Consider the following 15,457-nt stretch of genomic DNA (forward strand, 5'->3'; position numbering starts at 1 on the left):
CATTTCTACCTATTCCCCACAGACAAGCTAATGGATTGGCAATTGTTCCCCTCTGCTACATGCTCTCGTCCTATACCTCTGCCTGTTTTGACCTCCATCAAAGTCTACAAGCTTCTTCAACCTGCCCCTTGGATTCATCAATATGCTAATACTCTATGGCATATCAGGCAGCCCCTTTCATGGTGGCGGAAGAATCTCCGACTATTATGGAGGTGTAGAATGCCTTTGAAACAAAGACTCTTTCTTTGGAGATGCATGACCGGCACATTGTCAGTGGGAATCACACTTGCCAAACGTCACATTACACCACCCACCTGTTTACGGTGTCACGTTCCTTCAGAGACTGTCCCTCATTTGCTTTGGCATTGCTCGTCTACTCGGAATCTCCTTGGGAAAATTTCAGATCTTCTTCGCCTCCGTTTCCCGAGTCACATATTTGGGAAACATTTTTGGCTATTTGGCAGATTTAGAAGGCCTTTATCTCAATACTCACTCTTTCTCTCATGGGTGAGATATTGGGCTCTTTGGACAATCTGGGAAGAGCACAATTTGGCATACTTGGGCCGCCAGTTTCAAAAGTCATATGAATCTTTTAGAGCCTCATTGCGGCAATCTTTATATGATGCCTGCCATGAGGGTGATATGCATGCATCGTGTGTGTGTGTGTGTGTGTGTGTAGATCCTATGTTCAGTTCTTTTTGCCTTTGCTACATTGGTTCTCCAGAGATATTTCAGCCTTTATGTCTCAAGCTATGGAGCTGTTATGGAGGACAAAAACTGTTGTGAAAGCATTGAGACTGATGAAGATGGAAATGGTGTGCTCTCCTAGGATGCATGGTGGACTTAATGTTCTCAATATAAGATATCATGTACTTGCAAGGAAGGCGACTATGCTCCATACTTTTTTCCGTCAACAATAGCCATGGACTTGTATGATAGCATCCATGTGTGTCAACATGAGGACATCTGCTTATGGCCATTGGACTACTGATCATTGGGAGGTTGTCATTGGGAGATTTGTAGGAAAGATAGCTGGCTGTCCTTTCTCTACTGCTCTGATACTTGATTGGAAACAAGTACTTTCTAAGGTCAAATGGGCTCCCGATAATCGCTCGAGGACAAACTCAATGAGGAAAGAAAGTATTCATTGGAGTGCCATCTTTGACATTCCACTTGCTTTACAGAAACCTGTTCGGGCATATAATCTCATGAAATTGGGAATTAGATACATCAATGATGTGGTAGATGATCAGGGCTATGTCTTATCTTTTCCTCAGGCCACTGCTTCCTATGCATTGGGAATGCATCATAGGTCGATATGGAAGAAAATTGCTGATTTGTTACTTCCTTTTCTACCTGTTCCTCCTGTGGCTGGCACAGACAGGCTTATGGATTGGCAATTGCAACCCTCTGCTACATGCTCTCATCCTGTTCCTCTGCCTGCCTTGACCTCCATCAAAGCCTACATGCTTCTTCAGCCTGCTCCATGGATTTACTCTGTGGCATATCAGGAAGCCCCTCTCATGGTGGCGGAAGAATCTCCGGATATTATGGAAGTGTAAAATGCCTTTGAAACAAAGACTTTTTCTTTGGAGATGCATGACAGGCACATTGTCAGTGGGAATCACACTTGCCAAACGTCACATTGCACCATCCACATGTTTACGATGTCAGGCTCCTTCAGAGACTGTCCCTCATTTGCTTTGGCACTGCCCCGGTTCTAGGAACCTCCTTGGGAGAATTTCAGATCATCTTCGGCTCCGTTTCCGGAGTCACAGATTTGGGAAACACTTTTGGTTATTTGGCAGATTTATGAGGTCTTTGTCTCAATATGTTGGGGTAAAGACACATTGCCACCCCTTTATTAAAGTTAAGACATCTATGACTGTCTTAAGACAGTCATAGGATAAAACCTAATCCTAATAAAACTAATGAGTTTTGTGGTGTGGCTCATCACTTCACACCCGCACACTTGAGTTCTCACTCTCTCTCACTCTCTCCCTCTTGCTCGTCTTCCCTCTTCAGGCCCTTCAACTGGTATCAGAGCCACCTTTCCCCCCTACCCTTGCCCAGCCACCTTACCCCTCGACCTCTACCTAGCCAGCAAGCAGCAGCGCCGTACGGACGTACGTCGTCCGTACAGCCGTACGGACGGGCTTCGAGCAGCGACAGCATTGCATCGCGGGCGCGGGCATCGAGCGCGGGCACGGATCAGGGCACGGGCGCGGGCGCGGGCATCGAGCGCAGGCACGGGAGCTGGCGCGGGCGCAGGCGCGGGTCTAGAGCTGAGCGCGGGCAAGTATAGCAGCTGCTAGCTGCTAGCCTGCGCAGGGGCAGCCTGTGCACTGCACCAGGCTGCGCGGAACCAGAGCGCGCAGCGCGCGCTCAGGTACGGACATCCGTACCTGTTGTACGGACTCCATACAAGAGCCGTACATCCGTACGGAACTACACCCCGCAGGTACAGGGAGCTGCATCAGGGAGATCGTCGAGATTTTTTTTTCTCTTCTCTCTTCTGGGATTCCGTACACTGTGAAGGTACATCAAGTACAGCAGACAGTTTTTTTTGTGGGAAGAAAAGAAGGAAAAAGAGCTCTCTGCTCTTGATTCAGGATCATCTTTCAGTTCACAGAACTGTGCTTTCATGAAAGTACAGCAAGTACCTTCATTTACCTCGTGCTTGAGGAGAAGAGAACCACAGTGTGTGGTTGATTGCACAGTTATCTATTTTTCGTGAAGGAAATGCCTTGATTTTGCAGAGGACTTTTATGCTTTTACTGGGCTTGAATCTCAGTTTCCGGGTGAGCAGATCATAGGGCTTTTGCCTGGCAGTTGATGCTTTGTATGCCTTGAGGTAGTGTGGTGCCAGAGAGCACACATTTGCCTCGATTTCCGCACTGTCGAGGTGACATTTTCTTGCAGGTCACATTTCTTGTGCAACACTCAGAGAACCTCAGTTGAGCCACACTTGGCCAGGGCGCATCGAGTTTACTCGGTCCCTAACTGTCCATCGTTGACAGTGCTCAAAAGGTTCCTCATTGAGTGTTTGTACGTTGGGATCTGTGTATGTCATTTCTACACAGGACAGTATATGCATTACACTGTTGGTTGATTTTGTCAGAGAGACTTTCATATTGCATACTACCTCAGTATTGAGGTGTTTTTCACTTGGTTCAGGTGTCAGATCAAGGGGCTTCTGCCCAGATTTTGTTTGATTGCACTTGGGTCACCGACAGAGATCTTCAGATGCATTTTATCCCCTTGGCAGAAGGGTGATTGCTTGGGATTTATCCCATTTTCTGTTGCAGGTTTTGTGACAGGCTGAAGTGTCATTTTTTTTTGGGTGTTTGCCAAGTGGTTTATGCATATTAACTCAGTGCAATACCTCATCTGAGGTGGGAGAAGTGATCAGTACAGCCAGTACAGCAGTGTTTACAGCAGTGTTTGTGCCTTGTCAGCTGATTATGCACTGTTAAGCACTTGTTGAGCAGCTGCAGCATTCTGAGATTACTGTTTATGCCTCTTTGAGCACGGTACAGTGTGTCAGAAGGTGCAGTTTTTGCAGGGACATTTACTGTTTTGCTGCAGATTTTCCTGACAGTAAAAAACAGCACTATTGTGAGTGCTCTTGGCTCTTGATAGAGCAGGTTTTTTTTTTTTGAGAAATCAGAATTTTTTATTCAGTCTTTTTTACCTCCAGTGAGTCAGATACTTTCCTTATCTGATATGGCATCAGGGGGAAGTGATTCTTCAATTTTGAACATAAAGAAACTGGAAGGAGCACACAATTATGCATTATGGGCAGAACAGTGCTTGAATGTACTTCTATTAAAGAAGATTTCTAAGCCCATAAGGGTGAAGGGTGTCAAGCCATCTGACATGGCAGCTGATGACTGGGAAGAGCTTGATTTGTCCGCAAGGGCAGCTATCATGCTCACTATTTCTGACACTCTTGTGTTCAATGTTCAGGCTGAAAAGACCTCTTATGGTCTATGGCAAAGGCTAGAAGAATTGTATGCTCAAAAGAGCTCAGCCAGTAAGGTTTATTGGTTGAAGAAGCTGGTTGATCTTCGCATGAAGGAAGGTACAGCTATGACCTCACACTTGAGTGAGTTCAATGCCATCTTTACACAGCTGATTGCACAGGGATTGAATCTTGATGAGGAGTTCAAGGCTACTTTCTTGCTGTGTACCCTCCCTGAGAGTTGGGACACTTTCAAGACCACCCTGTCAAATTCGAATGTCACTCTTATTTATGCTGATGTAGAGAGCTCTCTCCTTATGGAGGAGATGAGCAGGAAGAATAATGCGAGCAGCAAGTCTTCAAATGCCTTGCAGGTACAGGATAGAGGCAGGACTCAGCAGAAGGGGAGATCTGCTAGTAAGTCCAAATCCCGCAGTCAGTCCCGTGGCAAAAAGGATATTGAATGCTTTTATTGTGGCAAGAAGGGACATGTGAAGTCTAAGTGCTTCAAGTTCATACGGGATCAGAAAGCCAAGAAGGCTGAAACAAAGGATGCAGGCAATGGAAGCAAAGGCAAAGGCAAGGCCAAGGCAGATGATTTGGATGCAGTGAATGTTGCAGCAGAGGACAGTGACAGTGACATACATGATGTTTTATGCTCTTCTGCTGTAATAGCACATGCTTTGGTTACTGATGGCCATGACATGCACACCTGGCTCTTGGATTCAGGTGCTTCTTTTCATGTTACTCCTCATAGGGAGTGGTTTACTTCCTACACAGGTACTAATGGAGTTGTTCATCTTGGGAACAACTATGCATGTCAGATTGCAGGGATTGGCAGTATACAGATAGTATTTCCTGATGGACGCATATTCATGCTTGATGGTGTCCGCCATGTGCCGCAAATCAAGAAAAATCTGATTAGCACTGGCTTATTGGATGACAGTGGTTACCACACCACATTTGGGGATTCCAAATGGATGATTACTGATGGCCAGGCTGTAGTGGCTGAGGGTTTTAAGAGTGATACCTTGTACCCTCTTTATGTTTCCAGTGTGGGTAATCATGTTGTTGCCATAACCGAGCTGCCAAAGGTTTCATTGTGGCATAGCCGGTTGGGACACATGTCTGTTAAAGGAATGCAAGAACTGTCACGTTTGGGTCATCTGCCGTCTCTTTCTTTTTCAGATTTGCCTACTTGTGATCATTGCATATTTGGCAAGCATTCTATGACTCCTCATAAGAGGAGAACTCCCCAGAATAGAGCACCACTTGATCTAGTGCACACTGATTTGTGTGAAATGCCACAGTTATCACTAGGGGTTGCAAAATATTTTATTACTTTCATTGATGATGCCACACGCAAAGTGTGGGTCTATTTCTTGAAGCATAAGGGGGATGCCTTAGATGCTTTCAAGAAGTTTGTCGCTCAGGTTGAGAATCGGACAGGTCGCAGGCTGAAATGCCTCAGATCCGATAATGGGGGTGAGTATGTGTCACATGCTTTTGTGCAGTTTTGCCAAGCTAAGGGCATCAAACAGGAACTCACAGCCCCTCATAATGCATCTCAAAATGGTGCAAGTGAGCGGATGAATCGAACTATTCAGGAGAAGGTTCGATGTATGTTGTCTTATGTTGCATTACCCCATGGCTTTTGGGCAGAAGCCGTGCAAACAGCAGTTCACATTATTAACAGGTCGCCAAACAAGGCTTTGGAGTTGAAAGTGCCAGAGGAGGTGTGGTCTGGCAAGCCACCTTCATATAAGCACTTACGTGTATTTGGCTGCGAGTGCTTTGCTCATGTACGCAAAGAACTTCGCACCAAACTGGATCCAAAGTCTATCAGATGCATCTTTATGGGTTATGGTGACGAAGGTGAAATGGGGTACAGGTTATGGGATCCCGTTAAACGGAAGATTATACGCAGCAATGATGTCATCTTTAAAGAGGATAGTGTACACAAGGAACCCGTGCAACCTGTGGAATACAGGAGGGTTATTTATGATGATGTTGGACAGCAAAGAATGCCCATTTATATGCAGCAGCAGGCTGCTGCAGATAACCCTGTTCAAGAGGGTATACATGCTGAAAATCAGCCAGATAATTTTGCCAATGATGCACCACTGGATATGCCAGCAGATGGGGCTGTAGAACAGCCAGATATGGTGGTACAACCACCCGTCATGCATGAAGAACAGGCTGGACAGCAGCCTAATCCGGAACATTTTGTTAGGAGGAGCACCCGTGTACAACGGCCTCCTGCCAGGTTTGTTCCAGGAGCCAATAATGTGGCTGATGTTATCATGCTGACAGATTGTGGTGAGCCTTCCAGCTTCAAGGAAGCTATGGGAAGAACAGAGAAAAAGAAGTGGGAGAAAGCCATGCAGTCAGAAATGGACTCCCTACTTCAAAATGATACATGGGACTTGGTGCAGTTACCTGCGGGCAGAAAGGTTTTGCCATGCAAGTGGGTTTACAAAGTCAAAGTGGATTCAAATGCTTTACCGAGGTATAAGGCCAGATTGGTTGCCAAGGGATTTAAGCAGGAGAAGGGCATTGACTTTGATGAGATCTTTTCCCCTGTAGTTAAGATGACTACTTTGAGAGCAGTGTTAGCTCTTGTTGCTCATGACGACATGGATTTATGTCAGATGGATGTGAAGACAGCTTTTCTTCACGGAGATCTCCATGATGAGATCTATATGAGTCAGCCAGAGGGATATGCTATTAAAGGGAAAGAGCAGCTTGTGTGTAAGCTCAAGAGGAGCTTGTATGGACTCAAGCAGGCGCCAAGAGAATGGTACAAGAAGTTTGATGCCTTCATGCAGTCCCAAGGGTATCATAGGTGTGAGACCGATCATTGCCTGTACACCAAACGGGCAAAGGATGGCAGTTTGATGCTACTCATTCTATATGTGGATGACATGCTTATTGCCAGTAAATCTCAGCATGAGATTAGTGCTTTGAAGAAACAACTGCATAAGTCTTTTGACATGAAAGACTTGGGTGATGCAAATCATATTCTTGGCATGAGGATTACTCGTGACAGGTCCAAGGGACTTTTGTTTCTGTCACAGAAAGAGTACATTGACAAAGTACTGCAGCGCTTTAAAATGGAGGGGGGGAAGTCTATTAGTACCCCGTTGCCTCCACATTTAAAACTCAGCAGTAAGGACAGCCCCAGATCAGATGATGATAAGGCTGAAATGGCCAAGGTTCCGTATGCATCTGCAGTTGGATCTTTGATGTATGCCATGGTTGCCACTCGTCCGGATATTGCTTTTGCGGTGGGAGTCATCAGCAAGTATATGGCAAATCCAGGCAAGAGGCACTGGGAAGCAGTGAAAGGTGTCTTGAGGTATCTCAAGGGTACCAAAGACTTGTGCATATGCTATGGTAGGCAGGATGCATTGGTGCATGGTTTTACAGATTCAGACTATGCAAGGAATGCAGATAACCGGAAGTCTACTACCGGTTATATTTTCACATTTGCAGGAGGTGCTATATCATGGGTGTCTCGGTTGCAGAAATGCATTGCACTGTCAACTACTGAAGCTGAATATGTTGCAGCCACTGAGGCTTGCAAGGAAGCAATATGGCTTACTCGGCTGGTGGGAGACTTGGGCATTACAGGAGATATGCCGGTTTTGCATTGTGATAGTCAGAGTGCTATCATGTTGGCAAAGAATCCGGTCTTTCATCAGAAGACTAAGCACATAGATGTGAAATATCATTTCATCAGGGAGGTACTGGAAGACAAGCGACTTGACCTTGTGAAAGTGCATACTGATGATAATCCTGCAGATTTGCTCACTAAGAGCTTGCCTACTGAGCGGTTTGCACATTGCCGCCACATCATGGGATTAGGATGAGACCATTCTTATTTTATGGTCCTGTATACAGTAACTGTATATTGCTGTAATTTTTATTCTTTTCTCCCCTTTAGGCACATTGGCCTTTAGGTGGGAGGTTGTTGGGGTAAAGGCACATTGCCACCCCTTTATTAAAGTTAAGACATCTATGACTGTCTTAAGACAGTCATAGGATAAAACCTAATCCTAATAAAACTAATGAGTTTTGTGGTGTGGCTCATCACTTCACACCCGCACACTTGAGTTCTCACTCTCTCTCACTCTCTCCCTCTTGCTCTTCTTCCCTCTTCAGGCCCTTCACAATACTCACTATTTCTCTCATGGGTGAGATATTGGGCTCTTTGGACAATCTGGAGTGAGCATAATTTGGCATACTTGGGTCGGCAGATTCACAAGTCATATGAATCTTTCTGAGCCTCATTGCGGCAATCCTTATATGATGCCTGCCATAAGGGTGATATACATGCTTCTTGCATAGAGCTTTTCTTTTTATGTTTCTGATCTTTGGGATACTCTCCATTTTGGAGACTTCCCATCTTGTAAATTTATGAGAATATAAATACACTGCACTAGATTTTACTAAAAAAAAGCGTGTGTGTAGATAGTTATGCTGTGAGGGATTTGGATGCTACTAGCCTTGAAGTGTTTTCTCACTGTTTTTGAGTGCTTCCATTAGGCTCACTTTTGGAGTCTAATGTCATGTACATTGATTTTATGCTAATTTTATAGTCACTGGTTTCACTAAAAAAAAAAGTGTGTGTAGAATCTTACAGTGACAAGTAGTAAGTACACTGATCCAAATGTCTCATGGCAGATATACCGTCAACAATCGGTACCTTGGGTGAGACATACAGTGTCACCAAGCAACCTCTAGATATCAAGAGCAGCCTGAACCAAGGGATTGTAGGTACTACCCCCCTCTTGAGCACCACGCAATGCTCCAGACATATGCTCTGTTGAGCCTGAATAAGCCCCAACCGAAGTCGTCTCAAGCTGAAATGCCTCTAGGTATGGCTGCAACAACTGAGGTGAATCTGCCAGTTGACCCTCCTCCATCCACTTCGCATTTATTGCTATATAATTTCTGAATTTAACCAGATAGCGGCAGATAACTCTACCTCTTATCTTTCATTCCTTGTGTGCCAAAATTGGTTCCAAAACCAAGATTCCATCCGATTCTTCAACTTCAGGCTATTATGCATGCGGCATATCTTCGGGCACATCTCCCTAAAACACTTTCAAGAGACTCACATGGAACGCACTGTGAATCTTCCAGTGATTCAGGAGCTTCAGCCTGTAAGCTACGTCATTGATCTTTTCCGAAATCTGAAAGAGACCATAATATCTCATAGAAAGCTTAATATACAGCCTGTCTTTGCCCCTCTTAGTTTTCAGCCGTGCTTCCTTAAAGCGCAAGAGAACCCAAATCATCTTCTTTGAATATAATTCACGACAATGTCGGTCAGCTGCTCTATTTTTCTTTTCTTGAGTCCTCTAGAGAGCAATCTTGATTTCAAAGATTTTATCTTTGGTGTGCAAAATGGGCGAAACTTTTTTGTTTCCTTCCACAATTTCAAATAGAGCTTTTCATGTTAGAAGTATGCACTGTATTGTTGTAGGCAAACTCAACCAATGACAAATACTGCTCCCATTTTGCCTTGTGGTCATCACTGTTGGGTTGATAGTCTTGGATTTTGACACCATTTGGCTGCTTCTTGATTGACGCTTTCATTGCTGAACTAAGATTGAGGTTTTTTATTTTTGGGATTGGATTCCTAACTCTTCTAACGTGGGAAGTGAGTATGACAGTGTCTTCATGAGAGTACGATGAAGGATGTATGAAAACTTCAACTTCAGCCCGTTCATAGCCTGAGTTTTTGCACTTGACAGAGATTCCATGGCTTTCTCCACATCCTGGCTACATAGACCTCATTTACTTTTGTTGTCCTATTTGTTGAAACATTGTGATCCGCTCTTACAGTTACAAAGGAATGGTTTTAATAGTTTGTTCTCCTAGGACTTCGAAGGTTCCGTCATTAATTCTAGAATACCATTGTATTAAGATTCAGCATTACTGGAATGCAGAAATATGCCAGGTGCTTGAGCTCTGGTAGGGGGTGATCCTCATTTGCACCCCACGCGGCCTTGCTTTTTCTGTATTCTCATTTATTTTCAGTTATAAGAATATGTGAGATGAATGATGTGTGTGTGGTATAAATTCACAGTTATAAATGTCTTGTTTAAATTAAATAAATCCTCGGAAACACGCTTCCCCATAAGCACCATTCTGACAACCAGAGGTCTAGATGCAAAGAATACAAAGATACTAAGGCTATACATCTGTCAAGCACCTACACATGCCCACGAATATTCTTTGAAGTAGGCCGGTCTTAGATGTGAGTCTTCTTGGGATCCACCGTGACCCCCTTGGAAAAGACTACATGGCTTAGATATTCCATTTCTTCTTGAAGAACTCAATCCTTAGGATTGAGAAAAGCTGGTTTTCTCAAAGTATCATCTGAGAGGTTTTCCAAAGGAACCTCTCTATGTGATCTTAACACATCAGTCCATGATCACAGGTCTTGAAAAAATCTCACCTAGCAATGCTGATGACGTCTTAAGTTCATCTCTTTAGCCACTGAGGTAAATTCTCGTTCTGACCTTCCCTCTTTACCACTTCAAGGTTCAGAGGTGAGGTAATCGTTTCTTGCAATTCGATGAGAGTATCATGTCTGAAATTGAATAAAATAAACTGCAGCTCTATTATAGTGTTGAAGACAACTCATTGGCTATATATGATAGGCCTGTTAAAATCATCAAGCTGTCACCCCAAGGAATACTCGCAGTCAGCCATAACCCAATGAAAAAGTGCAATGATCGATCACATACAAGCAGGCCAACATGCAATCAGCTTTTATAGCAAGTAAGTGAAACGACCAGTTGAAGATGAGCGGTGGTAGATCCTAATTACAACTGTTATCAAGAAAAATGACAATCCTTAGCCGACTAAAAAACCCATAAACCATAAAAAGGTTATCTAGACCAAGTATCAATCGACTAGATTGCATGAATAGCTAAACTAGGTTTTGCATCAACACTTTAAGAAGTACATGCCCCATCATGATGGGTTCCTTGCTCTATATGGATTTAGACCTATATAGATTTCCAAGCAATGTTGGACACTCATAAAATGAACGAACAGCTGCTACCTTCTTTTCTAAAATCTATTTTTCTTTGTCGCCTTTTGGCATTGATGGCATCGAAACATAAGGTTTGGAAGTGTCTTTCGTTGCTGTTATATTTACAACTCTGACTTGTCCTCTCCCAGATGGAGATCTAAAATGTTTCCCTTTTAGAAGACTTTAAAGGAATGGAAGGACTTTAGGTGGAGGCTTATCAAATGTTCTCAAACCCAAGCTCACAACGAACACTTGGCTTGAGACTTGTTATATACTCAACAAGCCTATCTTTGTCACCCCTTCCCCTAAATTCCAAGAAAAGTTTTCAAAAAATTGGCATGAACTCTGTCACTCTCTTTTTCTCATATTACCTCAACCTGTCCCATCTTTGTCACTCCTTCCCCTAAATCTGAATAAAAGATTTCAAAAAAGTGCAGTGAACTTGGTCACTCTCTTTTTCTCATATTACCTCAACCTGTCCCACCTAAAGATGAGGTTTTTCTTGGTTGCATGGTGAAATTAGCATGGCCCAGGCCCAAGCCAAAATGAAGAACTATGCTAATCAGAGATAAGGTAGGAGAGAATGTCCTCACTCAGCTTCCTACTTCCTATTTCCGAATTCCGATCTTCGGACTTCATGTTGGACTTATTGGTCAGATTTGATGTTGGACTTTTTGTCGGATCACCCATCGGACTTGCCGTCCCACTGAATTTCTCCTTCGGCTGCTAGACAGGAATCTTCGCCTCTTGAGCCTACATCTTCTATATCTCCTTCAATGCTGATGTACATACCTCTTCCTGATCTTTCCAATGAAGTTGCTTGTCTTTTGTTTCCTTCTCCTCAGATGACTTCTCCTTTACCAAAGCCTTGGATCTTGTCACGGCCAAAACATCGACCTTTTCTGAACACTCCGGGATGACCTCGATGAGCATACATCCCAAGCAATCACACAGATCATGCGGGTCGTAATGCTGATTCTCCACAGGAAATGACCGCCTGCGCTGCATAGGATTTGACAGTTCCTGTATAAGTACTGCATTCACGTTGGTGGTGATTGCGGTTGCTTGGGTTTTGCTAAGGGTTCCGAGGTGGATATCTTGTGATCGCCAAACCCCTCTCCAAGCGGTGCTTCACCCACAACGGGCAATTTGGTCCCGGTCTGTGGCCTTATGACACCTAGCAATAACCGCATTCCTTGGCATTTGGGTCCCATCCGCCTCTATTATGTTTCTAATTTCTTTGCTGGTTCCAATGTCTCACTTGGTTCCAATTACCTTGCTGCTCCTACTATTGCTGTTGTTGAGCAGCCTTTGCTGCATTCGCGCCGATTGCTACCGCATTTGCTCCAGTGCCGAAGTCCATAGCAGTGCTTGTCCCTGATTTGCACGGGCATTACCTCCGTTGGGTAATTGTTCATGCAGATGCCACACTAGAACTGTGGGTGATACTTCGTCATTCCCAAACTCTGGAGTTTTTGCTCCACAAGCTTCTCAGCATCGCTAGATGTTGAAGCCTTCTTAGACCTCAACTTCTCTTTCTTCACTTTCGCCTTTTCCTTTTTTTCTTTCTTTGCCGCCTCCTTCTTTCTCCTTTGGTTCTTTTTCTTGTTTTCATCATCCGAATCACTGTCAGAATCCTCGTCACTAGGAAAAAATATTCTCTTTGGAGAGAGGCTTGTAACAGCAGCACATTTCTTCATCCTTCTAGGCCAATATGATGGTAACGTAGGGGCAAGGCCTATTCATCGAGTAAAAATTGGAGATTTCTAGCATTAGCAATGAGGCTTTTATTTGCAGACAGCTACAAACCAAATAATATTTACTACTAACATCTTGATGACGCCCCACTTTAACCAGCTTTGAGGCAAAATATTGAAAGCACATTCCAAGCTTTTGTTTTCATGAAACTTCAAGCCAATATCTGCATTTGCTCATGCTGAGCAAGGGTCATGCATTTTCTCTAAAGAGGCTAAATGTCATTATGATGCACCCTGTTTATACCTAATTACTGGGAACCAGTTGAATACACTGGGGATGGCATAATGGAGTCTCTATCCCACTTAGATTCTCCATGGTGTACTTGCTTTAAAAAAACTCGCTCTGTTGATGTGGGAATAGTCTTTGATAGGACTTGATTTCCAGCAATGTTTAGTTAGCATCCTCAAGATGCTTATGTGTACAAGCACTTAATCTTCAACAAACCTGCTTTAGTATCAAAACATAATGATAGCACAGTGTAGATCAATGCACAAAGATAGAATCTAGCTTGTCAATAGCCCTTTTCACGTTGGCTTTATAGTTAGTTGGAAAAGGATCAATGCTTCCGAAGGTATTGGCATACTGGAGCTGGTGGATGGATGCTGCATATTGTAGAGCACCAAATTTTTGAGCTAGGTCAAAGTCTATACGTGCTTTGCAGCAACACACATTCCTTCTTGGCATACCAAGGTTTCAAATAAACAGATTCTGTTTGCACAGCATAAAGCTTGGCATGCATAGTCCTATCAGCAACAATGACGTCAACCCAAATTTTCTGAACACATAAACGTTAAAATGGAGAGACTGTTTGCAGACATAAAGCATGGCGTGATATCTTGTAGTAACGAAATCAAAGCTAAAACGCCACGATTAGAGAAGCTTCAAGGAGGACTATTAACCTATGGTAGCTTTTAGGGAGGGTGACCCAACAGCTTACTCCTACATACCTATGTGTGGTTCAATACAGTTCTGTGCTTTTGTCACCTATACATATGCGTTTCATGTTCTGCAAAGAAGCTTGAAATGAATCTTTCTACTTCAGAAACGAACCTCAATGTTGAAAAGTAAGGTGCATAGGAAAAGCAAACCTTGAAGGAATCCGGGCATGAGGAAACAAGCATAAAGGGCAAGTGCTGCAAACTTAGTCATCCATCGATAGCCTACGCTGTAGACCACAGCAAGCCACTATAAACAAGCAACCGTAGCACTCGCTGGATGACAATGCTCTGTGAGCAGCAAATAACGACAATGAAGCGGAGAACACTTGAAAATTTGACATGAAGGAAAGGAGAATATTAATCCTACTCGATGGTATCTTAGAGATGAAAAAGGCAAGATATAGTATCTTACCCAAGGTATTTTAACAGAGTCAAAGTCAGCTGTGTGACTAGGTAGGTTTCTGCAGCAGCGTGGCCAATGTCTTCCCTGATTGAATGTTGCCGCTCTGAAAAACGCGGCATGTCGCTTTCGGTACGACATCTGCGTGGGCGGACATCTGCCAAGAGAGGCCTTTTCTCAAGGAAAGCACGCTGCAATACATCTGATCCAGTGTCGACAAAGGCGTGACGAGAAAGAGTCACGTCCTTGTTTAAATTCTCTCTGAAGTGCGTAGCACGGGACTGATGGAGCTTATTCATATCAATAATTTCGTCGACAGCATTCGCCTCCGTGTAAGTTGTACCTTCCTCTTTCGAATTGTTAATCCTAGCAATCGCAGGTCTTGATTCTCCAACGCTTTCCTTGCTATTGATATGCATATCGAATGCAATTGCAGTCGGCACGCGTTGCTGTTTCCTGCTTCCCGTTTGGCATATTTATAACTTGATCTGGTCGCTATTTCCCATGGCTAGAAAGATTTATAGTCGACCATCAAAAACTCGATCGAAGCACAAGTGTTGCGGCCGGAGAGAGCATTACTGAGACCGCTGCCGTGGAGAAGTAAATCATCCAATTTTGCCGAATCGGCTTCTATGTCAAATTACAAAAACCGTAAATCATGTAGGAAGCACCCTGTGAATTGAGAAAAAAAAGGCACGAATGCAGGGAAGACTGAGTTTGGATTGCGCATGGAAAGGGATGCTAGAATTGCGCCAGAGCTTCACATGATGGAATTGCGGAATATTGAGTAAAATCAACCTGATTTGTGATCAAGCTAGGACGCGCTCAAGATCGACGATCGAATGCAGATCAAGGAAAGCTGTGGGAAGGGGATGATGAGGATGATGATCCGGTGAAAACCTTCTGTGAGGCGAATGGAAAGCCGCGTCGAGCAAAATCGATTGCGGTGTAGGAGCAAAATCGATGGATTGCGATCCAGAAAATCGATGCAGGAGCAAAAATCGATGGATTTCGATCCTGAAAATCGAAGCAGGAGCAAAATCGATTGTGATGCAGGAGCAAAATCGATGGATTTCGATCCTGAAAATCGAAGCAGGAGCAAAATCGATTGTGATGCAGGAGCAAAATCGATGGAGGAAGATGATGAGCGACAGAAAATGCTATGCTATAAGCAACAGAGCAATCTCAGTTTGAATTCTGAGATTAACTTTAACTTTGAGATTAACTTAATAACATTTATATCTATGTTGCCTCAAAAGAGAGACACGTCCTTGACACGTGGACCTCTTTCAGCATGGAAATTCAGGCACCCAAATGCTCAAACAGTCATATGCCCGGCGCGAACA

General features: G+C 43.8%; 1 protein-coding gene across 4 annotated transcripts in view; it reads right to left on the reverse strand.

Annotated features, from left to right (window-relative positions):
- LOC147879982 (isoprenylcysteine alpha-carbonyl methylesterase ICME-like) overlaps positions 1-15,164 on the reverse strand; it is a 42,487-nt gene extending 27,323 nt beyond the window's left edge. For 2 of the 4 annotated variants that reach the window (XM_087371523.1, XM_087371521.1), the window contains exons 1-2: positions 14,124-15,164; positions 13,862-13,938 (exon numbers count right to left, since the gene is read on the reverse strand). In XM_087371523.1, coding sequence (XP_087227649.1) covers positions 13,862-13,938; positions 14,124-14,530 — 484 coding nt within the window. In that variant the 5' untranslated portion in view covers positions 14,531-15,164. Of the gene's footprint in view, positions 1-13,861; positions 14,000-14,123 lie in introns of all 4 variants that reach the window. The other 2 variants (XM_087371522.1, XM_087371525.1) reach the window with 2 other exon arrangements.
- Positions 15,165-15,457: the final 293 nt, after the last annotated feature.

The sequence above is a fragment of the Dipteris shenzhenensis genome, chromosome 33, assembly GCF_047967505.1.
Source record: "Dipteris shenzhenensis isolate YYH24624 ecotype China chromosome 33, Dip_SZ_1.0, whole genome shotgun sequence".
Lineage (NCBI taxonomy): Eukaryota > Viridiplantae > Streptophyta > Polypodiopsida > Gleicheniales > Dipteridaceae > Dipteris > Dipteris shenzhenensis.